Source organism: Anabrus simplex, chromosome 12 (assembly GCF_040414725.1).
Source record: "Anabrus simplex isolate iqAnaSimp1 chromosome 12, ASM4041472v1, whole genome shotgun sequence".
Classification (NCBI taxonomy): domain Eukaryota; kingdom Metazoa; phylum Arthropoda; class Insecta; order Orthoptera; family Tettigoniidae; genus Anabrus; species Anabrus simplex.
This window is the reverse complement of record NC_090276.1, coordinates 42,438,508-42,464,224: the sequence shown is the minus strand read 5'-3', so window position 1 is coordinate 42,464,224 and position 25,717 is coordinate 42,438,508. Positions and strand designations below refer to the sequence as shown.

Genomic DNA, 25,717 nt, shown 5'->3' with positions numbered 1-25,717 from the left:
TTTCTTGAAAGGGACAGACATAAAAATTAATACACTTTTAGCTCCAAATAATCATCACACAGATTAATTACCAATGAGTAACAGTGCAAATAATGCATAGAGAATGTGGAATTTAAGAATAAGCAATGTAAAGCACAGTCTTAGAAGCATGCAGCTGTGAGCTCGCATCCGGGAGATAGTGGGTTCGAACCCCACTGTCGGCAGCCCTGAAGATGGTTTTCCATGGTTTCCCATTTTCACACCAGGCAAATGCTCGAACTGTACCTTAATTAAGGCCATGGCTGCTTCCTTGCCATTCCTAGGCCTTACCTGTCCCAACGTCGCCTTAAGATCTATCTGTGTCGGTGTGACGTAAATCAAATAGCAAAAAAAAAAAAAATTGCATGGCACTGTAATAGTAGTAGTGGTCACACTAGATACTTCCCCCTAAAACAATAATCATCTCCACCACCTCTGTCTTTCTAAATTGTGCGATCGGCTTTTTGTCCCTCCCTATAATACTGAGACACTTAATTACAACTTACATTTTCATCTACAAAGGGAGTTCAGTATATAATGCAACACATTTTTTTCCTAAAAGCAGGTTTGTTTTATTGAGGATTCAAATACACCACGTAATCCCCCAATTACCTTATTTTTCAACAAAATCTCCGTTCAATGCTACGGCCGTGCACAACCATAATGTGAGGGCCTGTATGCCAGCATGGTACCACTCGACTGGTTGATGTTGGAGCCAACATTGTGCTGCATCGATAACTTCCCCATCATCCACATAGTGCTTCCTGCAGAGTGCATCTTTGATTAGGCCAAACATTTGAAAGTCGGAAGACGCGAGACCCGGACTATAAGGTGGGTCTGCTCAACCTTGTTGTGATGATGAAACATGCTTCGGCCAACAACCCACCATGCTTTTGTCCACTGCCAGGTCTCCGTAGACATTCTGCAAGCATCTATGAATATCTGTGATGCCCTGGTTTTCTGCCAAAAAACCCTCAATAACTGCTCTCTGTTTGGCATGTACTTCTGTTACAGACTCCATCTTGAAAGCACTGCCCCTTTCAGAAATTAATGGAGCTCTGTGAGACGAAGCGGGAATATTCAAATATGTCCCAAACAAAATTCCAAATTTTAAAACTGAAATTGACCGAGAAATAAAATGTGTTGCATTATATATTGAATGTACCTCGTATTATGACTTAATGCTCTTTTCCTTTTGTTTTAAAATTTTCTTACAGTAGAATTATATAAAAGCTTATTGGCTTAATTCTGTCTTCAGGAACAGGCTCAAATTCATGTTATGTGGAAAAACTAGAAAATGTGGAGCGATATGAGGGTGACATAACGAAGCCCTACATGTTAATCAGCACTGAGAATGGAGCTTTTGGTGAAGACGGAACATTGGATGTCTATCGCACGAAGTGGGACAAGCAAGTGGATAAGACTTCAGAGAGCCCTGGCCTTTTTATGTGAGTTAACATTTCATCACATTTAAAGATAAAAGTAAACTCGTGTTCTCGTCTTGAGATGGTGCAGCTCTTTTCCGGCACACCCCCAATGGAGGTGAGCGCCATGACCATTTTAACCACATACCAACCCTCCTGTCATTCTTATATCTTTGGCCCCAAGAACAGCAGCTAATAGCTCTCAGCCGGTTGAGGCATTGGCCTTCTGACCCCAACTTGGCAAGTTCGATCCTAGCTCAGTCCGGTGGTATTTGAAGATGCTAAAATATGTCAGCTTTGTGTCAGCAGATTTACTGGCAAGTAAAGAACTCCTGTGGGACTAAATTCAGGCTGCTCGGCATCTCCAAAAACCCTAAAAGTAGTTAGTTAAAGTTATTATTATTTTTTTAGATTTTTAAAATTGTTTTTTTGCTATTTGCTTTACGTCGCACCGACACAGATATGTCTTATGGTGATGATGGGATGGGAAAGGCCTAGGAAGTGGAAGGAAGCATCCGTGGCCTTAATTAAGGTACAGACCCGGCATTTGCCTGGTGTGAAAATGGGAAACCACGGAAAACCATCTTCAGGTCTGCCGACAGTGGGGCTAGAACCCACGATCTCCCAATTACTGGATACTGGCCGCACTTAAGCGACTGCAGCTATTGAGCTGGGTATTATTATTATTATTATTATTATTATTATTATTATTATTATTATTATTATTATTATTATTATTATTATTATTATTATTATTATTACCGTGGTTTAGTGGATCAGCAGAGGTGAAAGAAGGTGCCGGGGTGATTGGGTCTAACTACCAAAATCAAAGTTAATTTAAAACAGTAACAAGGTTATATTTTGTCTCTTCTTTTTTTTGAACAACACGAAACAATGCAATAGGTACAAGTAGCAAAAATTAACTCTAGGAAAGATAAGAGTGGTGGTATAATCAGAACTTGGGCTTCAAGCCCTCCCTTTACATTTTCTGAGCTCGCAGCTCACAAACACATATTTACCAAAGGGCAGAAAACCCCTGATACCTGGAGCACTTGCTCCCAACTTTGAACCCCAAGCCTCCCAGAGGCACTATTACACACTGGAAAAGAGCTAACACGCTCTCAGTTTTTCACGCCTATTCAAGGCAATATCAGACTTTACCATTGATTGCCATCAAAGCACAACTTACAACAATGACACGGGGGTATATTGTACCCAATCTACTGGGCCTTAGCAGAAAAAGAACAGGTTAAGTAAATGGCCCGGAATACCAAAAGGAATGGAGGCGTATACGTGCACTCCTAAATACACATTTTAAAACCTAAAAGGCACTAGGCTGATGAAACAGGGGCTATTCCCAAACTATGGAGGTGACTCCTATAAGGAAGAAATTTAAAATATTGAGGAAAAGAAGAAAATCAGTTACCAAAACTTAGTCACCTCAAACCAATATGAAGGGGAGCTCGAGAGGGTAAATCGCTCTCTATCACCGAATTACAGTTACCAATTTACTTAAGTTTTTACATAAACTGGTAGAAATTTACATATTTGTAAAAATGGGTTATATGGTAAAGGTTTCGGACCTTTCCCGCAGGTTAAACTGCTAAGCTAGCAAGAAATAAAGATGTTAAGCAGCCATTACCTTACTGAAGAACTGCTGCCTGAAGAAAGAGGCACCTCCCGCCTCCTGCTACACATCCATACACAGGATTAGATGTTAAACAAGTGGCCGAGAGACAAGAAAATCAGCAGGTTTTATACCCTCGGGGAAGGTTCGAGACCTTTCATGAATGATCAAGACACACCCACGGAGTTCTATTTGTTAACATCAAAAGGTACACACAAAATCGAAGAAGAAATATGGGATTGGCTGAAAATTAATTACAGAAATTATTGATTGTTTAACTTCGAAACTGGCGGAAGGAAAAGATAAATATTGCCAACCCAAGAATGAATGAACAAAATTATGTAAAGAAAAAAACTTATGAATACTAAATTTCTTCAAATAAAGTTCCTTCACTTCGCACCAGGGTGCATGATCATAGTTTTTTTTTTTTTTTTTTTTGTAGAGACATCTATGAGAGAATGTCCACACTTCTTGATAAATAGTAAACAAAAACAAGTCGAAATTCACACAGTGACATCTTCAGAGGAAAAATTTCAGTTGGTCTGGTTCCAAGTTCAGTGTTTCTCCAGTAGAGGAGTTCTAATTGGCGCAAGATTTAAACGTGCGGTGTAGAGGTGTACCACCTGGTATTATTATTATTATTATTATTATTATTATTATTATTATTATTATTATTATTCATACACTTCTCCACAGGAAATATGGGTAGGAACGGGGCACGGGGTGCACCAAGTGCCTTACATTATTATTATTAATACGATGAGAAAAAGAAGAATTGGCTTTTTCTGTCATCTTTCTAGATTAAATGATAATAGGATAATAAAACAACTATTTAATTACTTTTGGAAAAGTAAAACAAAAAATAATTGGTTTAAAGAAGTTCAGAATGATTTAGAAGAGCTGAATATTACAATGAAGCAAATTGAAAATAGAGAAGAAAAAAGGATTCGCAAGAACAAACAAATAAGATTGTCATTAAAAACTGTACAACACAAACAACATGTCATATCTGATGAAGAAAGGGCAGCCAGGTCGGCCAGAATGAAGAGGTTTTGGGAAGGAAGAAGATGATGCAAGCTAAATCTTCAGTTAATTCTTTGTTAACATAAATGTATTTGGGTTTGATTTAAGTGCTCGAATGTGGGCGTAAACTATGTAAATAAATAAATAAATAAATGAATAAATAAATAAATAAATAAATAAATAAAGAAATAAATAAATAAATAAATAAATAAATAAATAAATAAATAAAAAATTATTATTATTATTATTATTATTATTATTATTATTATTATTATTATTATTATTATTATTATTATTATTATTATTATTATTATTATTCCAATAGAAAGGGAAAATCTGCATGACGAAAGCAATGATAATGCCATTAGATTAATCAATTTCACTACATACACAAACACGAATGTGCGGAGTACCACTTTCCCACATAAACAAATACAAAAGGAAACATGGTATTCGTGTGACGGTAAGACTACCAATCAGATAGATCATGTACTAATTGATAAAAGGCACAGAAGCTCCATAACTGATATCAGAGGTTACAGAGGAGCTGAGATAGGATTTGATCACAATATGATAATTGCTTCTGTTAAAATGAAATTGAAAACCTCTTGTAAGTCACAGACTGAGGAAAGATGCAAAGTTGACACTGAGAAACTGAAGCAGGAGGTTGAAAGATTAAAGTATAATGTGGAAATTGCAAACAGATTTGATATTCTGGGAGAAGATCCTACAGAAAGCATTGATGAAACAAATTTTGCATGAGCATTAGGGGTGCGGCCCATGCTAACTCCTAGAACTTATGTTACTCTCGCCTGCACAGCTGTTATGCTATGAGTTTTGCATGAATATTAGGGGTGTGGCTCATGATAACTCCTAGAAGTTATGTTACTCTCGCCTGCACAACGGTTGTGCTATGAATTTTGAATGAACATTAGGGGTGCGGCCCATGCTAACTCCTAGAAGTTAATGTTACTCTCGCCTGCACAACAGTTATGCTATGAACTTTGCATGAACATTAGGGGTATGGCCAATGCTAACTCCTAGAAGTTATGTTACTCTCGCTACATTACAGAGGGGCAGGCTGGACGACACTTCCTATTAACTAAATTAGTTTGCATTCTAACCCATTACTGCCTAAAAATCCGGGTCTAGTAATTAGGTTGGGTGTGTCTAGTTCTGGTACACTACCTGACAGTGTGCGTCTGTTGCTATTTCTTGATGGATGCAGTACTTTTTCATTTGTCTCTTGATACTGGGCAGGGCAAAGTGTAGCTTCCACCGAAGTCTTGGTCACATTTATGGCTGTGATAGTAGAGAGGCTACTGAGGCCTAGTTAGTGCTGATTACCGAGCTCGATAGCTGCAGTCACTTAAGTGCGGCCAATATCCAGTATTCGGGAGATAGTAGGTTCGAACACCACTGTCGGCAGCCCTGAAGATGGTTTTCCGTGGTTTCCCATTTTCACACCGGACAAGTGCTGGGACTGTACCTTAATTAAGGCCACGGCCGCTTTCTTCCCAGTCCTAGCCCTTTCCTGTCCCATCATCGCCATAAGACATATCTGTGTCGGTGCGACGTAAAGTCGATAGCAAAAAAAAAAATAGTTAGTGCTAATTAGTGACGTTAGGAGCACGAATAATGCATCTCACTGTTATGAAAGGTGCTGCTCAGGGGGTCAGTCGTGCTACAATAGTACTTTCTGGCCCAATGAAAAAAGCAACGGCAAACTATTCACTCCTTATCTTGCCTAGTATGTCTCATTTTTGCGCTGCCATTGGTTTTTATGGTTTCTCTATAAATGCAAAACCTTCAGTGGTACTATTTGGGAATTCAACCAGCCTTCGGGCTGGTAACCTACTAAGTGACAGCTTCTCAGCCCGAAGGCTTGCAGATTACGAGGTGTCGTGTGGTCAGCACGACGAATCCTCTCGGCCGTTATTCTTGGCTTTCTAGACCAAGACCGCTTTCCCGCTGTCAGATAGCTCCTCGATTATAATCACACAGGCTAAGTGAACTTTGAAACCTTCTTCTTCTTCTTCTATATGCCTTGCCCAGTCTTTCGGACGTTGGCGATCAATATGGACAGTGTTCTTCGATCTTCAACAACAGATCCAGGTAAAAGAATCCCTGACCTGGTCGGAATCGAACCCGGCGCATCCGGGTGAGCCAAAGTCATCTCCATACAGGCCATGAAGGCCTTTGTAGGGGTGGAAGATAAAGACTTTCACTATCCCTGACATCTTCACTTTGTGGTCTAGAGTGGTTAGCTCAACGCCCGGCCACCTTTGCTCCCAAGAATTAACCTGGTACTCATTTTTGGTGTAGGCGGAGTAAAACCTCAGGACCATGTGCATCTCCGTAAGTGGAAATCTTGTTTCTCACACTTTCGACGACTTCTTGATGGGGAATCAAACCCATGTCTTTACACGTGAACCCAGCACTCCTTTACCACCTCTCCTACTGTACACCACGGGGCCGGCATATTAATTGATAACTTAGGCTATATTTATATATTTTTGTCTTTATATAGTGGCGAGGTTTGGCCTCTTGGCCCTCTCTTACCATTTAATTTTCTTTATATTTTTACAGCATTCATTGAAAATGCCATGATAATCAATTACAGTTAATGGAGATAAGACGAGCAAATCACATAAGGAGTAACTGTAGTACAATTAATTAGGATTACTGGTGATGAAAATAGTATAGGATTAATAGGGGGTACAGAAAGAAATAATGAATTCACAATCAGTTGACCGTAACGTGCCCTACCGAAAAAAAATCACGTAAATCGATGGAGAGAAATTTAGTGAATTAATTTCAGTTACCCCAGGGTTGACCGCAGAATGTGAAGCTCATCGCCGGCAGTGTTCAGTGTCGGTAATAGAACGTGAGATGGATTACAAATTGGCGCGTAATGAAGTCTAGTTTCTCTGGAGAAAGTGTTCACCCATCTCGAGGAGAAACAGGAGAAATTATCACCCGAAGCTGACGTTTACACAGACCTGACATAAGCAGATTATATTGCACACTGTGTCTTGCAGTCACATTGTGGGAAAGCACGGTTTAGTATCGTCGATGGAGATTTGAGATATTTCTTCACTGATACACGATGAGTAATGGCCCTGTTTTATGCTGAATAAAAGTCTTGAATTTCGGTACAAAAATGGCATTGATTTTGGTGTTACTATGAATAAAAACTTCAATTTTGCAACTGTTCTTTAAGGTGAAATAAACACGGCCCATTCTGACGCCCCACTCCGTGTGACCGGAAATAACGTCCCACTATAAACACCTTCACGTCTGTTCTGAGAATCATAATTGTAGAAGTCAACGCAACACTGAATTCACAGTATGTCGAACTAATTTATACACAGATTTGGAGAGTAAAAGTATTCAAATTTCTTCTAACGAATGTTTTGATGTAATTTTTACTTGTAATAAATACTTTTGATTTTTTATTATTATTATTATTATTATTATTATTATTATTATTATTATTATTATTATTATTATTATTATTATGCTATGGGGGTGGACATTTAAAGATAATTTTAGGAGGATATATCTTCCTCTATGGAACCCAGATCTCAAGATCGTAGGTTCGAACTCAGCAGAGGTAGTAAGGTTTTTGAAGGTCAGAAAGAAGTCCATCAACGTCTATGTTATACGGTGTTGGCATATAAAATATCTCTGGTGACACATCTGGTGTTTACCCAAGAAAATTAAAATCTCTGTCGTAGATTGCCCAACAGAGATCTGTTTACTCTGCCATCTGGTAGAATAAAATAGAAGATCAAAATTGATGCGTAGGCAACCTAGATGGCATCAAATTAACCCGCGAGTGATTGCGTCAAAAGAGTTGCATGAAGTGTTGCACATGTTCGATTTGACCAGGGAGTACAAAATATCGGTTTTTCTAGCAAAACGCATTGTTTTGTGTAAGAAAAGTATTTTCATGAAACAAAATTCTAGCTTTTATAGGAAAGCAATCTGTATCATTAAAGAAAAGCAAATCCATGAAACAAAATACCACTTTTTATAGCTAAACACATTGTATTAATGAAAATACATCCTTGAAACAGAATATGCAGCACAACATGTTATATAATTAAAGAAAAGCATATCATGAAACAAAATGCCATTTTAATGCAAAACAAATTGTATTATTAACACCTTAAGTGCCACATATGCAGTAAAATATTTCCACCCAGGCCATTCTCTTTTTTTTACTGTAGAGTATAAAATAGTGCATCTTTTTACAGAAATGTACCTTTTAGTAATCTTGGGCCAAAATTGTAGTCATAACATTGTATTGAAATTGTGGTGACACATTGGTTTCACGCAGCCACTGACACTACGTTCCAGCTGTATAGGCCGCGAGAGACCAATGTATCACCACGTATCCCAGCACAGTTCTCACCTTCCTGACACACTGGTATACGTCTGTCTCATTAGCTCATGAACTACTAAAGAATAAAACTCATATCCTTGGAACACTGAAATCTAATTGGAAGGATAATCCAACCGATGTTACTAAAAGCAAGTTAGCAAGAGGAGAGAAAAGAGCCCATGAAAGTAACACTGGTACGTTGTTCAGAAATGGCATGATAAAAGAGACGTGTTAATTTTGACAACTAAACACACTGGTGAGATGGTCTCTATTCAGAGGAGGGATGGTGAAGTGCAAAAACCATGGAGTGTTATAGAGTATAACAAATGCAAACCATACATTGATTTATCAGATCATAAAAATAGCTATAGTACTTCCCTGAGACGGGGAGTAAAATGGTACAGAAAAATAGCTATAGAGATATTGGTCAGCACAAGTACAGTATAATAAATGCCATCTATATTTCCAATCAGCTTGGGAATGAGAGTATATCTGTTACCCAGTTGAAAGAGGACATTGTTGAACAGTGAACAGGTACCGGTACCGGTATCAAAGATCTTCACATTCCCCCACAAGTACCAAAAAACATGTATTACCCCACCGACTGGAGGATGTAGGCCGGCAGGGAAGACGGAGATGCAGTAAGTGTTGTGAAGAGATCTATCGGGAATCGGGAAGGCAATATGCCATGAGGAAGACTCTACAGTCTAACTTGAAATGAGCAGCCTGTGAAAATTTCTTCTGTTTGGACTGATGCAGCAAAGTGCACAGATTTGTAGTGTGATTGTAATTGTGAAACACAGTTTCAATTATATTTCTTCAGAAAGTCTCATTTGTTATACTTTAAATTCATATGCAAAAAGTGTATCAATATGTGGTGTGATTGCGAATGAGAAAAAGTTACAATTTTTTTCTAGAAAGTTCATGTAATATTTTATGTCCTATGTTTTAAATTCGCCTATAGACCCTCATATGAGACAATGAACAATGAGAACACTATACAGTACAATGATTTGTTATTTGTACACATGAAATAATCTGAAAAAATAAATAAATTCATAATAATTTATTTATTGTGGTTGATATATTACAGTGACGTACAGGCTACGTGGTCACATCGGACTCGCAAATGAACAGGCCAGGAATAAATTCATGACGTACTGGCCACCTACTTTCATTTAACATACGTTTACATGTCAAGTGTGATGACGGTATGGCACCACGGGGCCTGAGACTTGGAGAGTGCGCGTGAATCCACAGCGGACTCACGCAGCCCGAATGGCATTAAGCTCTGTAAGTCAACGTTGGCTTCACGTGGCACTCAAGGTGTTAAAGAAAAATATATCCATGAGGTTCTTGAAGAGCATACAGGGAAAGATAAGATGAGATAGGATACGAAATGAGGAAATAAGGAAAAGCATGGGAGTGTATAAACTACAAGAAGAGACTGATATAGCAAAGCTAAAATGGTTTGGACACATGATGAGAATGTCAGGAGAGAGAATACCAAAGAGAATATTCGTGGACACAGAGACTGGAAAGAGGCCTAGGGGACGTCCTAGAATGAGATGGAGGAGCTCTGTTGTGGACTGTATTGCAAATAGAGGAGTCAATAGCAATTAAATGCTAGAAGAGGAATGGTGTAAAGATCGAATAAGGTGGAGGGCTTTGGTACACTACTCTGCACAGAGAGAATCTAGAAAAGGGAATGGATGAAGAAGAAGAAGAAGAAGAAGAAGATATCCATGAAACAAAATACTAGTTTTTGTTGCAAAACACATTGTATTATTGAAGAAAAATATATCCATAAAACTCATAAACACTTCTATATCGAAAACACAGACGGTGAACGTCAGAAGTCGCGCATGGTGTAAAGGATTGGGTAATAAGGCAATACCGGGAGTTGCATGTGGTGGAAACGACCAGGCTTACAGACAAAGCTTTCTACTGATTGGCTGGTGATGGAAGGGGGAACAGCGAATGTAAACACTTGTAGTGGATGAGTCTGTTGAAAGGTACAGGAAAGGAGGAAGCTTTACACCATGAAACTTTCTAAAGAATAAAAAATGTATGCAGCCAGTCTAAAAGACTGTGCCTTGACCCCTCGCGGATTAAAATGCCTGCACATGAGAACCGACTTTTTGTTTGTTTGTTTGTTGGCAATTTCCTTTACATCCCACTGACACAGATAGGTCTTATGGCAACAATGGGATAGGAAAGATCTAGGAGTAGGAAAGAAATGGCCGTGGCCCTAATTAAGAAACAGCCCCAGCATTTGTCTGGTGTGAAAATGAAAAACCATGGAAAACCATTTTCAGAGCTGCCCACAGTGGGGTTCGAACCCCGTATCTCCTGGATGCATGCTCACAGCTGTGCGCCCCTAACTGCACAGCCAACTCGCCCAGTCATATTATTTTTGTCGTTGTTATTATTGTTTTTTTTTTGTTGTTATTATAGAAGGAGGAAGTGGAACACAAAGGAGTGTAAAGAGATACCTTTAGTGGAAAAAAAATACTAACTTTTTTCTTTTACAGATATTTACTAGCACTGCTTAATCCACATGGGATTAGGGAGACCTCTCACATTTCCTTACAGAGCTACTCTACTGATGGGACATATTAGTTTCAAGTTACCAAAGACAGGTTCACAAAATCTCAACCCTTATACGGTCCCATGTGAATTAACTGGAATAAGGTTTCCAGTTTTTATAATTTTCCAAATAGTTGGTAACATTGTGCTGAACATTGCTTATTCTTATAACCGTAATATGAAAAGAAGCATTCTTACAGATATGGCCATTGCATGGTGTTGCCACATTGCTGCATTCCTTTCTTCTTCCCTTCACTTCCGGCTCACTTGTTCATTCGTTCAGACCGTTGTGTTCTGTTGTACATAACTCAGAAGGGAGAAGTTTGGCAACTCCAAGCAATACAAGTCGGCCAGCAAGCTTATCTCCATGGCAACCGCAGTGGGCCTGTCCATGTTTCCACGGCAACCAAACCGCTAGTCCCTTCTCCTCACCCAGGCAGGCAGTAAACGGACCTCCCTCTAAGAACTGTCAGAACACATCTTTCAATATTACGACTATAGGTACTGCACCTTCTGTGCATTGTTTGTCCACTGATTGAATAGTAATTGCTCTGTGCAGCACTTGTTTTAGGTTAAAAGTGCATTTACTTGCATGTATTGTACATTTGAGGAAATCTGAGGTTACCTTGTGAGTTTCACAATATTGTATTTTCACGTGCATTTGACCTGTTGCATGTATGGACACTCCCCCCCCCTCCCCCAATATAATTTGTCAAAAAAACACAAGGCTTTCACATTGTATTGGAGGCTTTCATAGTGCTACAGTAAAAACTCAAAATCGTATTTCAAATGTTAATGAATAACGACTTCCTTTGATAGTGACCTATGTTTTGTGCATTAGCCCGCTGCTAAGTGAGTTTTTTTTCCTTCAGTTATGCTGTGAAATATATTTCACACTAGAGGTGAGTCTCATAAATAATTTTTCTCCTTTTTAATTTCTTTTCTGTTTGTTTATTCCTTCCTAATTCTGGCTATAATTTCCAGATTTACTTCATTGCCTGAGATCTGCTTTGATTTTCCTAATTCAATTTAAAGACAGCATCATATTATGATATGAAAAGCACATCCATAATTTTTGTTGTTATATGTATTTTAATGTTATAATCGTTCCTACAATGAGGCTCCGTGGCTCAGGCGGCAGCACGTCGGCCTCTCACCACTGGGTTCCGTGGTTCAAATTCCAGTCACTCCATGTGAGATTTGTACTGGACAAAGCGGATGCAGGATGGGTTTTTCTCTGGGTTTTTCCTGTCGCCTTCCATTACAGCAACACTCTCCAGTATCATTTCATTTCATCTGTCGGTCATTAATCATTGCCCCAGAGGAGTGCGACAGGTCTCGGCAGCCGGCACAATTCCTATCCTCGCCGCAAAAAGGGGGCTTCATTCATTCCATCCCTGACCCGGTCAATGACTAGAAAACAGGTTGTAGCTTTTCATTTTCAATCGTTCCTACAACACTGTCTTTATCTTATATACATATGTTTTTGTTATCACATGTTCTGCTTAATTTTTATTTTGGCTGATGATGGCCACTAAGTGGCTGAAACTAGTCCCAAGACTAATGTAATATTATTTACTTAATATATTGTATTGAAAAGGTATTGACATTTTTTCTTAAACTAAATACTAATCAAAAATGGCTCCAACTCAGAAGAAATTAGAGCTCTCCAGGTGATGCAGAGTGGTGCAACATGGGGATTCTGCAAGGCTACCTCATTAGTGTACCTTATATGAGAGGTTACTTTGCATGTGGACACCTGTTATTTTTAGTGTTGCATACATGAGAGGCTTCTCCAGACCATAAATCTATGGTGGAATGCAAAAGAAGTTGTTATATAATAACGTAAAAAATAAATAGTATGTAAGGGCACAATTTAAAAAAAAATTGATAGGTTAAAGGGTTAATTTCTGATGTTCTAACTGAGGACGTTTGTTAATTTGTTTGATTTAGTCAACATACTGAGCATTTCTTTTCATACTGGGTCCAGGGTTACCAAGAAGCGTACATTTTCATTAGACTTACTATTCCAGAGGTGCCAACTCCTCCGATTTAAGCGGGAGACTCCATATTTGTGGACCTTCCTACCTCCCTTCCTCCTGATTTTGAGAACAGATTTAGTATTCCTGTATTTTTTTTTTTGACAATCCCAGGTTTTCCTCTTTTAAGTAGCTGGAGAGAATTGATGTTCAGTGGGCACTGGGAAGACAGATGCAATCAGCCGGTGGTGTTCTTAAATATGACAGAATCTCTAACATAATGAGTTTTATATTATCATTTTCACGTAGCAAAGCCGACTGTAAGACTAACTTCTAGTGCATTTACAAGGGCAAAAACTCAATTCAGATCAAAGCTTCCCGAAAAAATTTCTTGAAAACAAAACTACATTCAAAAAAGGCCAGTGCTTTGAGCATTAATCTAGTTTAGAAATGTATGAAGAGGCCTAAGGCAGTTACAATGAAGAGTCATGTGTTCTAAAGCCCAGATGCCCTGTGGGTGGGGGCAGTAGAATAACACACTTGGCATCCCCTGTCTGTCGTAAGAGGCAACTGAAGTGGGCTTCAGGGGCTCTGAACTTGAGCGGAGGTGACCACGGGGCCCTTAGCTGAGTCATGGCATTGCTTCCACTTATTTGTGGCAGGCTCCTCACTTTCAGCTATCTTACCCGACCTCCCTTGGTCAACTCTTGTTCTTTTCCGATCCTGACAGTATTAGATCCCTTGAGGCCTAGGGAGTCTTTCATTTTCATGCCCTTCGTGGCCCTTGTCTTCCTTTGGCCGATACCTTCATTTTTTGAAGTGTCGGGTCCCTTTCATTTTTTCTCTCTGATTAGTATTAATAGAGGATGGTGGTCTAGTTATACTTCCTCTTAAAACAATAATCACCACCACCATAATTGGCACGTATAAATCTCATGCTAAAATACAAAACACATCTATACCCAGTGTTACGCTCAGTGGAATACCAGTACCATTTAACGATCATGTAAAGAATCTTGGAGTAGTATTTGATAAATATTTAAGTTTGTCAGAACATGTCACAAAAATTTGTCAAAGAGTATTCTATTCATTACATTCTGCAAAAAAGATGAGGGACATTCTTTCAAGAAACACAAGAAAATTATTAATTCAGAGTCTAATATTTCCAATATTTGACTATGGAGATGTAGTTTATATAGTATGAGCAAAACACTTTCATGTTGACTACAGCGAGCCTACAATGCTTGTGCTCGATTCGTATTAAATATCCCAATCCAAACTCATATTAGCCCTTTCCTCTCTCATCTGTCATGGCTAAGATTGACTGAACGACGTAAATACTACGCTGTTTCCCTTCTCCACAGTATTCTGCAAACAAGCGAACCAGGCTATATTAGAACAGACTTTAAATACCTCTCCCCTTCCGATAGAGCTCCCTCAAGGTCATCCACACGTTCCCTCTTGTCCATTCCCATTCACCACAGTAACTTGTACGACAACTCATTCATACCTGCTACCATACGTTCCTGGAACTCAATCCCAGCTGAAATTAGAGGCATAGGCAATCCAAGGCTATTTAAAAGGAAATGTTTAATGTGGTACTCAAATATGTAAAAGGTAGATCTCACTAACGTAAAGAAGTAATAATTCATTCTTAATTATCAAAAAAGGATACGAAATTATAAAAATTATAGAGGTTAAATAAGTTAATTTTAGTGATTTTTTTTAGAAATATATGTAAAAATTATTTTATGTACATTATTCTGTAAATTGTATAAAGCTGTTGTATAATATGGTTTGGCATAATAGCAGGCTTCATAGCCTGAGCCCCGCCATATAAGAAAGGCAATAAACTAAACTAAACCACTATGACTGGATGCCTTTCCTGATGTCAGCCTCATCAGAGAGTTAATGAGATGAAATGAATGATGTGATATATTATGATAGTAGAAATGGGGAGGGTGAGTAGTATAATGTGTTAAATATTCTTCAAAGTTACATCGTCAATGATATGTCGAGGTATGCCGCAAAAAAAAAAAAAAAAAAAAAAACTGATTTTTTTATTTCTGAGTTTCACATTAAATTATGATATCATTTCCACCTCAACACAACAGAATCTGGTATATGCTGAACTTTGAGAGTGTATTACATACCTATTCTTTTGATGTACCTCTCTTTCTGTGTATGACTAAGAATTTTTGTAGTTATTCTGAGCTTCATTGAACACATGGGCTGGAGAGAGAGTCTCCACTGGAATGATAATGCAAATGTTACATTTTGTAATGTCTGGTAGTCCAACTGTTTGATTGAATGGTCAGCATAGTGCTCTTCGGTTCAAAGGGCCCCGGGTACGATTCTCGACTGGGTTGGAGATTTTAATCTTAAATGTTTTATTCCCTTAGCTCAGAGAGACTGGGTATTTGTACTGTCCTCAACATCTCTGCAACTCTCACTCACTTTCCAAACATGTAAGATGCTGCCCACCCTGATGGGAGGGTCTGCCTTACATGGACTGCACCACGCTAGCAAAAGCCACACAAAATAATAATAATTATTTTAAGGAAATACAGACGATTATATATACAGATGTTACACACATATAAACAACTTCTTTTGCATTCCACCATACATTTATGGTTTGAATAAGTCCTCTCATGTATGCAACACTAAAAATAACAGGTGTCCACATGCAAAGCAACCTCTTATTATTATTATCATCATCATCATAGTCATCATCATTATTCCCGCCGCACGGGAAGATCACAGGTTACATGTTACAAATCTCATGTTATGGTCCGTATTGAAATGTACTTAAAGATTATAAATTCCACCTGTTCAATACATAAGAGTTTTTTATTTAAATTTAAGAAACAGTTCTTAACATATTAGATATAGGGACATGTTTCACCCATAATTAGGGCATCATCAGCCTAAAAATCTCATACCTGAAAGAAAGTTAGATCAGGATCCTGATTGTTCTTATATGTCTAAAATATAAATAATAGGATACTGTTTTAGGTACAAATGTGTACAAAATGACTAGCAAGTAGAATATAGTAGTTATAAGTACTCTTATGACAAAGTCTTATAATCAATCCTTATTGTAGATTTTTACGAATGTCTTGTTTTTAAAATGTGGTAACAAGTAGTTAGTTAAAAGTTCAAAAAGAATACGTAAATTGCTGCGTTGAAATGAAATCTGGTCAATATGGTGCCTTATTCTGGAGATGGCATAAGGAGCTTATAACAGCTAAATATTTAGGATAAAAGTCACTCTTAGTGGTAGTTAAATTTAAATCCAAAATTGAAGTTGTTAATTTTATATGAAAAGATAAGACGACAAAACTTCTTGAAGCACTTAGGAGCGAGGACATGTACTCGTCAGCTATTTTTATAATTAGCTGGTAGACTTGGTTGTAGCTTCTTGTATTAAAAGTTGAAAGGAAAATGTGCGAGGTTGAGTAGAGCTTGTGGTGTTATGTCCCTTCAACTGTTGTTATGTTAATTTGGTTAAAGATGAGGTAAAATCCAAAGTTGTTTGTCCGTTGAAGTTGTTAATCTTATATGAAAAGATAAGACGACAAACTTCTTGAAGCACTTAGAAGCAATAAGAGGTACTCGTCAGAAAACGTAGTTATATTTATAATTAGCTGGTAGACGTGGTTGTAGCTTCTTGTATTAAAAGTCGAAAGGAAAATGTGCGACATGGAGTAGAGCTTGTGGTGTATGTCCTTTCGACAGTTGTGATGTTAATTTGGTTAAATATGAGGTGAGTTGAAGAAAATATGTTGTGTGTGGGTGACACATGTCCCTATATCTAATATGTTAAGAACTATTTCTTAATTTTAAATAAAAAACTCTTATGTATTGAACGCCGGCCCCGTGGTGCAGGCATAGCGTGCCTGCCTCTTACCTGGAGGCCCCGGATTCAATTCCCGGCCAGGTCAGGGATTTTTACCTGGACCTGAGGGCTAGTACGAGGTCCACTCAGCCTACGTGATTAGAATTGAGGAGCTCTCTGACGATTAGATAGCGGCCCTGGTCTAGAAAGCCAAGAATAACGGCCGAGAGAATTCGTCGTGCTGACCACACAACATCTCGTAATCTGCAGGCCTTTGGGCTGAGCAGTGGTCACTTAGTAGGCCAAGGCCCTTCAAGGGCTGTAATGCCATGGGGTTTGGTTTGGTTTTATGTATTGAACAGGTGGAATTTATAATCTAGTATTATTATTTGACTTTAAGATCACAGGTGTTTAACGAACGAAGGGAGCACTGAAAGGTGCACGTTATGAGGATGTTCTTTCAGACCATCTGCATCCCTTTCTGGCCCTAGAGTACCCTGATGGAGAGGCCATGTTTCAACAGAACAATTAGCCATGTCACCACTCTGTAATGGCATGCAGGTGGGTGCAGGAGCACTCCAGTGAAGTTACGACCATGGATTGGCCCTCCAGATCCCTCGATCTTAATCCAGTCAAGCATTTACAGGATGCTGTCAATGCTGGTGTATGTTGCATGAACCCCGCACCGACTACACAAGACCAATTGTGGGTAGCAGTGCAAGATGCGTGGGTTCATATCCCTCCAGAACGATTCCAACACCTTGTAGAGTCGGTGCCTCACCGTATTGCTGCCGTTTTGAGGGCTCGCAGAAGAGCAACTCGTTATTAACATCACATGCAGTATCTTCCCATGACTCGTGGCCACTCATGTACCTACCATCTACCATCGATTAAATTATATGTAATGGTATGCTTTCCAGGTAGACATTAGTTTTGTTCCACAATAAGAACTTGTTTCACAAATATTCTGCCTTTATGATGTTTTTGAACGTTATAATAACACTGACTGTTTTTTCAGATATGAGAAGATGATCGCTGGGATGTACATTGGAGAACTGGCTCGACTGATCCTCGTTGAAGCTGCAGCGAATAAGTTAATATTCAAAGGGGTAGCCAAGGAAGCTCTTAAAATGAAGGGTTCATTTCCTGCAAAATATATCACTGATGTAGAAAGGTAAAGCAAGTGAATACTTTCCTTTTTTAAAATGTTTTTAAAATCTTAGCTCCAGTGGTCAACAGACAGCTACTCTTCTTCAGTATAATTAGTCACACAAAGTGTGGCTGCAGATGCATATTCCTTATTCCATGAGGGGCTGGCATATACCATCTCCTCTATAAGTCTACACAGTTTCAGACTGTCTTGAATACTATCCATCCGTCATCTTCTGGGTTGCCCTTTATTCTTCTTACCCATTAGCAATATTTTCAACATTCTTCTTCTTACCCCATATTTCTGGGCTATATTTCTACAAGTTTACAAAATTGTCATGACAGTTTTATAGATTTTTATGACAGTTTTACAAATGTGTATTTCATAAAACTTTTGAACTAACTGATTTGTCAAATTGTAGGCTATACAGTGTTATGAAACAGATATGTCATAACATAATAATAATAAATTTATGAACACAGTAAGGTTCACTAGAAGTGATGCACTATGAAATGTAAACAACAGGTTGAGAAACATTACAACTACAGACTGGATGTGCTAAGTGGCATGGAACCCTACGAGGTAATGGAACGTAGCCATTGTGAAGAAAGATAACATAGATAGTTATTGCCCTTGGATAACACATTTATTTTTAAAAAGGAAACAAAGCAAAACTCATAATCATCATCTAGGTATTCTGCCTTATGGCAGGTCTTGTCATGGGATGAACCTCTTCCACTGTTGCCTGTCCTGCGCCAAGTTTTTCATGTCCAAATATTTATTTCCTTGGATATTGTCCAACATTTGATAATTTTTCCCTGCTCATTTGCCTTTCACCATTCCTTCTATTCCTTCTTTCAGTAAACAGTCCCTCCTCAAACAATGTCTGATCCAGTTCATTTTTCTCCTTGTAATGATTTGCAACATACTTCGTTCTTCTCCAACTCTTCATAATACCTCCTCATTCCTTACCCGGTCTTTGCATTTCACTTGTTCTATTCTCCTCCATACCCACATCTCTAGTGCCTCCAATCTTCTCTCATCTTCCTTTCTCAATGTCCAAGTCTCTGAGCTATACAGCGCTATGCTCCAAATATAACACTTAGCAAGTCTTTTCCTCAAATCTTTGTTTAGTGGTCCACAAAGTAATTTTGATTTTTTTTCTTAAAGCCTTCTTTTGCTATGGCAATTATTTTCTTAATTCCTGTCGTGTAATACATATCATTTTTGATCATACTTCCCAAATACTTAAAGTTACTGACCTGCTCTATTTCTTCTCCCCCTATACTAATATGACAATTTCTACCTTTTCAACCTCTATACTGCTGACTTACCAGCAACTAAGTCCAGGAAATTTATTTACGCAGATGATATACTACTGGTTAGCCAAACACCAAGTTTTCCAGAAGCTGAACAAATTCTTACAGCAGATCCAAAACAGCTAGATACATACTTCCAAAAGTGGTGTCTCCGTCCAAATCTCCAAAAGACTGTTGTATCTGTGTTTCATCTCAGAAATAAATTTGCCAACTACAAGCCTACAATAACATTCAGAAATCAATCCTTACAACACTGTCCCTTCCCAAAATATTTAGGTGTCACATTAGACAGATCCCTAACATATAAACATCATATTAACAACACAGCCGCCAAGATCAAAAGTCGGAATAATATTCTTCAAAAATTAGCCGGCACATCCTGGGGCGCAAACAACCAAGTGTTGAGTTGCTATTCAGTTGCCGAATACTGCGCTTCAACTTGGCTGAACAGTGCTCATACTGCAAAGATTGATGCTCAACTAAATCAAGCAATGCGCATTATAACTGGTTGTATTCGCTCTACAAACGTGGCCTGGCTGCCTACACTCAGTAATATTCCACAGCCTTGCTTAAGAAGGTCTGAAGCTCTTCTAAAACTGTGGAAGAAGACCAACCAGGACTCCAACCTCCCCGTTCACCAGGATATTACTCAACCTGCCCCTCCATGACTTAAGTCTAGATCTCCACCCAGGCGCTCTGCACTTACACTGGAAGAATCTGGGTTCTTCATCACGAACGCCTGGTTACACCAATGGCAGCAGTCTTCTGTTCCCAGTCAACATCTTGTGACTCTACCTCATGTTCAAATTCCCGGATTCCATCTACCCAGACGTCAATGGAGGACTCTAAACAGGATAAGAGTCAATCAAGGAAGATGCGGCTATACTCTTTATAAATGGGGCTGGCAGAAGTCTTCTGGGTGTGATTGTGGAGCTACCTCACAGACCATCCACCACGTAATTGCAGAGTGTCCACAGAGAGCATTTCAAGGTCCTTTGGAGGACATTCATAACGCAACTGAGGAGGCCTTAAAATGGATCAATGGACTTGATTTGGAACTATAGGCTTCTGCTTGTATATATTGTGTATATATTGTATACTTATTTATATAATCTATCTGTGCACATCATACGATAAATAAATAAATAAATACCTTTTCCTCCAATTATCATAAAAAAAACAAAACTCAAGATATTTATAAAGTAAATTTAAATGTTAAGCGCGCCTGCAGACATGTGCAATGCACAAAAGAAATTTTAATCACAACTTTAAAAGGAAGTATCCAACGATACATGGCGATTTAGATAGATAGATAATAATTTTTTGCGCACAATGTGCATAGAGGATCACAAAATGAGGGCTCATCCCAATCTTCACAAGGTAGGGGGAGAAAAAGTAAATTAACATAGAGGCACAGAAAACTTGCATCACTACCTAAAACTCTTCTAGTAATGAGCATAGACTTTGAGCGCATGTGTTAGGTAATACAGAATTACAGGAGGCACACCCGAGGAATAAGTTAATTACATTATTAGTTACATGGTTTAAAAAAAAAAAGGATTGCCTCCGAAACAAAATGTACTGTATGTGGTCTTAACTGAAAAATATAGCAGTGAACGTGAATCTCGAGGATAAGCTCCTGTCCAAGCAAAGAAATTATTACATTTAAATGAAGAACCGAAATGAAAGAAGAAACAGTGCTTATCCTGAAACCAGGTATTCCATGACTGGGCCGATGGGAGAGCACGTCCGCTCTCTAGATGGTCAAAAATCAAAGACGCAGAGACTACCTCAACTTTCACATTCACTAATTACATGAACTCTTATTTTCTCCAGTCAAAAGTCTCTTCTTTCTTGCCAATAATAAATGTTCCAAAAACGTCTTTTACGCAACAGGAAATGCACTTCTAAAACTGCACGTGTAGGTATACACTGTTTTACAAGTTCTGATAACAATTAAAATTCACACATAAATGATAATTTTGATACATCACATTTAAAGGAGTTTCTAAACCAGAATTCTTCCAAGTTCATAGGTCCAAACAAAATAATATCTTATACAACACACACAAAAATTTTTTTTAAACAATAATTCAATAAATTTCCATCGACTCCCTCTGCTGTCTTAACACTGCCACAATATTTACAAATTTGTACTAGGTCAGTTGGCCATGCGGTGAGGGGCGCACAGCTGTGAGCTTGCATCCAGAAGATAATGGGTTCGAACCATACTGTTGGCAGCCTTGAAAATGGTTTTCTGTGGTTTCCCATTTTCACACTAGGCAAATGCTGGGGCTGTACCTTAATTAAGGTCGTGGCTGCTTCTTTACCACTCCTAGGCCTTTCCTATCCCATCATTTCTGTAAGACCTATCTGTGTCGGTATGACTTAAAGCACAATATTTTAAATTTTTTTAAAAAAATACAAATTTGTAGAATTGTCTCTGTGGAAGTGATAGGTAATCCTTCATATGTAGCCTGAAATGTGTATATAACTAGGGAGTTTATTTTTGCGAATGTTTTGTAATTTAAAATCTCTTGTGGATAATAAACACTAGTAACAGCATTAATAGCGGTAATGAAGAAAATTAAATGAGACCATGTCGGGTTTTTAGACAACAGATTCAATTTCAATGAATATTGAATTTTCACAATCGCATTGTAATCGAAACCGACTATCAACCTATTAGGTCGTGTTATGTACATTTAGTACGTGTTGAAGAGATGTTAAGTACAGAACAAAAATGGCCAACCAGACACCAGTGGGATCCAAACCCACAACCTCCTTTCCAACAGAACAAAGATGGCCTAGGCCACCATAGCTCAATTGGTAGAGCAACCGACGCAAAATCGGGAGGTTGAGGGTTCGGATCCCACTGGTGTCTGGTTGGCCATTTTTGTTCTGTACTTAACATCTCTTCAACACGTACTAAATGTACGTAACACGACCTAATAGGTTGAAAGTCGGTTTAGATTCAATTTCATTGAATTGCAGTCGCAAAGACAAAAAAAAAGTTATTCATTCACACTTCAAGAGCAAATTTTGTTTTCTCTGCATTGGCTGTTGAATATAGTAATATTATCAAAATTACTTGCCATTCTGACTGAGTGAGTAGGAACAAAACATAGGTTAAGTTTGAGTCTTGAATTTTTCTGCTTTGCAATAACAGTCGATCATTTGTGCATCGCATTGCCTCCACCTCAGGCATACTAGCAGAAATATACATACAGCAGCATCATTTGGAAAATAATAAACAGAATAAAAGGAATAAAAGTCTGGATTAGATATGTCTATGACATATTCGCTATCTTAGATCAACAAATCATCAGTAGCCGAGCAATATTAGCTTTTTTCTTTTTGCTTTACGTCGCACCGGCACAGATATGTCTTACGGCGACGATGGGATAGGAAAGGCCTAGGAATTGGAAGGAAGCGGCCGTGGCCTTAATTAAGGTACAGCCCCGGCATTTGCTTGGTGTGAAAATGGGAAACCACGGAAAACCATCTTCAGGGCTGCCGACAGTGGGGCTCGAACCCACTCTCTCGATTACTGGATACTGGCCGCACTTAAGCGACTGCAGCTATCGAGCTCGGTGAGCAATATTTGAACAACTCAATAACTTAGACTCACATATTAAATTCACCATAGAAATGAAAGTAAACCAAACTTAACTTTCTTGACCTCAATTTAACTAGAAAAAAAAAATGATTATTTTATCATATAAAAATCAATACAAAGCCTACACAAATCATCAATGTAATCAAACAAAATTCTCTTCATCCTATTGCTCACAAGAAGGCTACATTTTGTAGCCAAATTAACTGTGCATTTAATGTTCCTCTACCTAAAAGTGATCTAAAAATAACAAGTAATAACAGCTATAATAGAAACTACATGGATCATCGCCATAAGACCTATGTTGGCTTACCTATCTGTGTTGGTATGATGTCAAGTAAATTGTAAGAGATAAATTTTAAAAACTACATAGAAAAATAAGCAACAAAATTAAAAACAAACAAAAACTAATCTGAAAATAGAACTGAAGGATAAGAAGAATTTTGTGATTTTCACCTTCAATAATAAAAATATACACCCAGTTGCTAGTATAATTAAGGAATATAACTTCCACATAGCCTTCTGTACACATAACACTAATATTTATAGTTTTTATAAGTGTAACTCAATTATCCCAGAAAGCAATAAATTTCTTAACTCATTAATATACAAATTGAGAAGCTCAAACTGTGAAACAACCTACATTGGAAAAACAGGGAGAAATTATTTTATTAGATATCAAGAACACACAAACGCAGAAGGGCATAATAGATTTTCTGCTATGGGTACCCATATGAAAGAATTTCAGCATTCTTTTACAAATGTTAACCAAGACTTAATCATCTTGCACTTAGCGAATAAAGGCACTCTAATGAACAGCGTAGAAGATATTTACTTACAGCTGGATCAAAGAACAAATCCCAATAACAGTATAAATGAAATTACAGGAAATACATATACACTATTTACGAAATCCAGCCTAAGCGCCCATTTCCGTTCCTAGTAAGCTCGCGCCCTGTGCTGGATTAATAACTGGGTAATTATGAACTTCTTTGCTGAACAGAATCCTATATGCATTCTGTCTGAATTATACTACACACTCATTTTCAACCAAAACTGGACTATGTTCTTTTTACCCATCATCCTTCATATGTTCATTCCTGGTTTCTGAAAGGCATCTAATAACAGGCACAAAGAGTAAGGAACAAACTATTTGATGAGGCAAGTTTGGAAGCTATTGTGAAAATTAGGCATTTTTTTTGCATTGTTTGATGTTTTATTTTCACTTCATACATATAATATCCATCTGTCAAAAATAAAAGAACAAGAGCTTCAAAGGCCTGGCATACATGAACTTTATTGTATTATGCAATGATGTGGGGTGGTTGGGTGGCAGGGAGTGGTAATACTTTTTGAGCCTTGCCAGCCACACCTTGTTTGAGGTGGGTATAGAAGACTCTGGTATCAACCATCACATTTTTAGTTTCTAGAACTACCACCTGGCAATGATCTTGGGCCATCAGCTGAACCATGTGATGGGGCATAAGTCAGTTTCTGATGAACCTAACTCTTGGGTACTGGAATATGACACCTGTCCAGATATCAAAACTGGCCTCTTAGCTCTAGTGGCAAGCATGGCTAGAAGCTTTCAGTTCAATCTAAATGGGTGGCAAGAAGAAATAAGTCAAAAGGCATGGTCACCAGCATAGAGGAGAGAGTGCCTATGATTATTGCATATAACTCAGGACAGCATGCAGTCAGCTATTTTTGCATTGATGCCTAAATGCATCTCAAAATTCTCTGCAAAAAGTGTACCAAAACCATCAAAGGTTTTGATAGCGGGTTATAGCCAAGCTTATGGTATTGCGTTGGACACAAATACAATGGTGTTGCTGCTTCTACCGTAGTTCATCCGAGAGCACCACTATGAAATGTCGTTGAAAGTATAAATGATACGGCAGTTGACCTAGGAGACAACGATGTTGCCGTGATTATTGAAGGAATCAATGACGTGGCCCACAATGATTCTGAATGTGTACGACTGGAGTTAAAGATTAAATTAGGTAGGCTAACACATACTAATGTAATAATTAGTTAATATTTTTGTGTGAACATAGAAATTGATAGGATTAATAGAAACATTCAATCATTATGTAAACTTTTGGGAATGTACGTATTATTGATGTTGCTAGTTTTGAAAAGAATTGTTAAAATTATTTTCATAACAAAACACTTATTCCCAACATCATGAATTAAAGTTCTGGAAGGAGTAAAGTTGCCCAGGGAACCTCCTAATAAACTCCGCATGAACGTGGCAAATTTATTATTTTAACCATTTTGGTTTTATTTTGTTAATGGTCCATATTGACTTAAATCTATCCACCACTGAAAATACTGTTAAATATATAATTCTGCCTTGTCAGTACTATTAAAAATTGTTTCTTCCAATTACTAAATGCCGTACATGTTTCAAGAACTTTGAGGTTGAGGAAGAGAACAATCATGTTTTTTGAAACATGTACGGCACTTAGTGATGTAAATAAACAACTTTTAATAGTATCAACAAGGCAGAATTATCTATTTGACAGTGTTTTTCAGTGGTGGATGAACATGATGAGTGGATTCGTATTTATAACAACTTTTACAAATAAAAATATGGTACTCTAAAGGTAACTGTCTTCGCAAACAAACGCGGACTACTCATTAAAGCATGGGAAGTAAAGGACAGGAAATGAGCCAGACAGACAGGTGGGCCCTTGGGTGTGGGGGAGCCAGTCAGTCAGCTGGCCTTGGCTCAACCA

General features: G+C 38.1%; 1 protein-coding gene across 1 annotated transcript in view; it reads left to right on the top strand.

Moving 5' to 3' along the window:
- LOC136884126 (hexokinase type 2) overlaps nucleotides 1-25,717 on the top strand; it is a 92,161-nt gene that overhangs the window by 54,629 nt on the left and 11,815 nt on the right. The window contains exons 7-8 of the mRNA XM_068229799.1: nucleotides 1,277-1,466; nucleotides 17,910-18,065. Of these exons, the coding sequence (XP_068085900.1) occupies nucleotides 1,277-1,466; nucleotides 17,910-18,065 (346 nt within the window). The remainder of the gene's footprint in view (nucleotides 1-1,276; nucleotides 1,467-17,909; nucleotides 18,066-25,717) is intronic.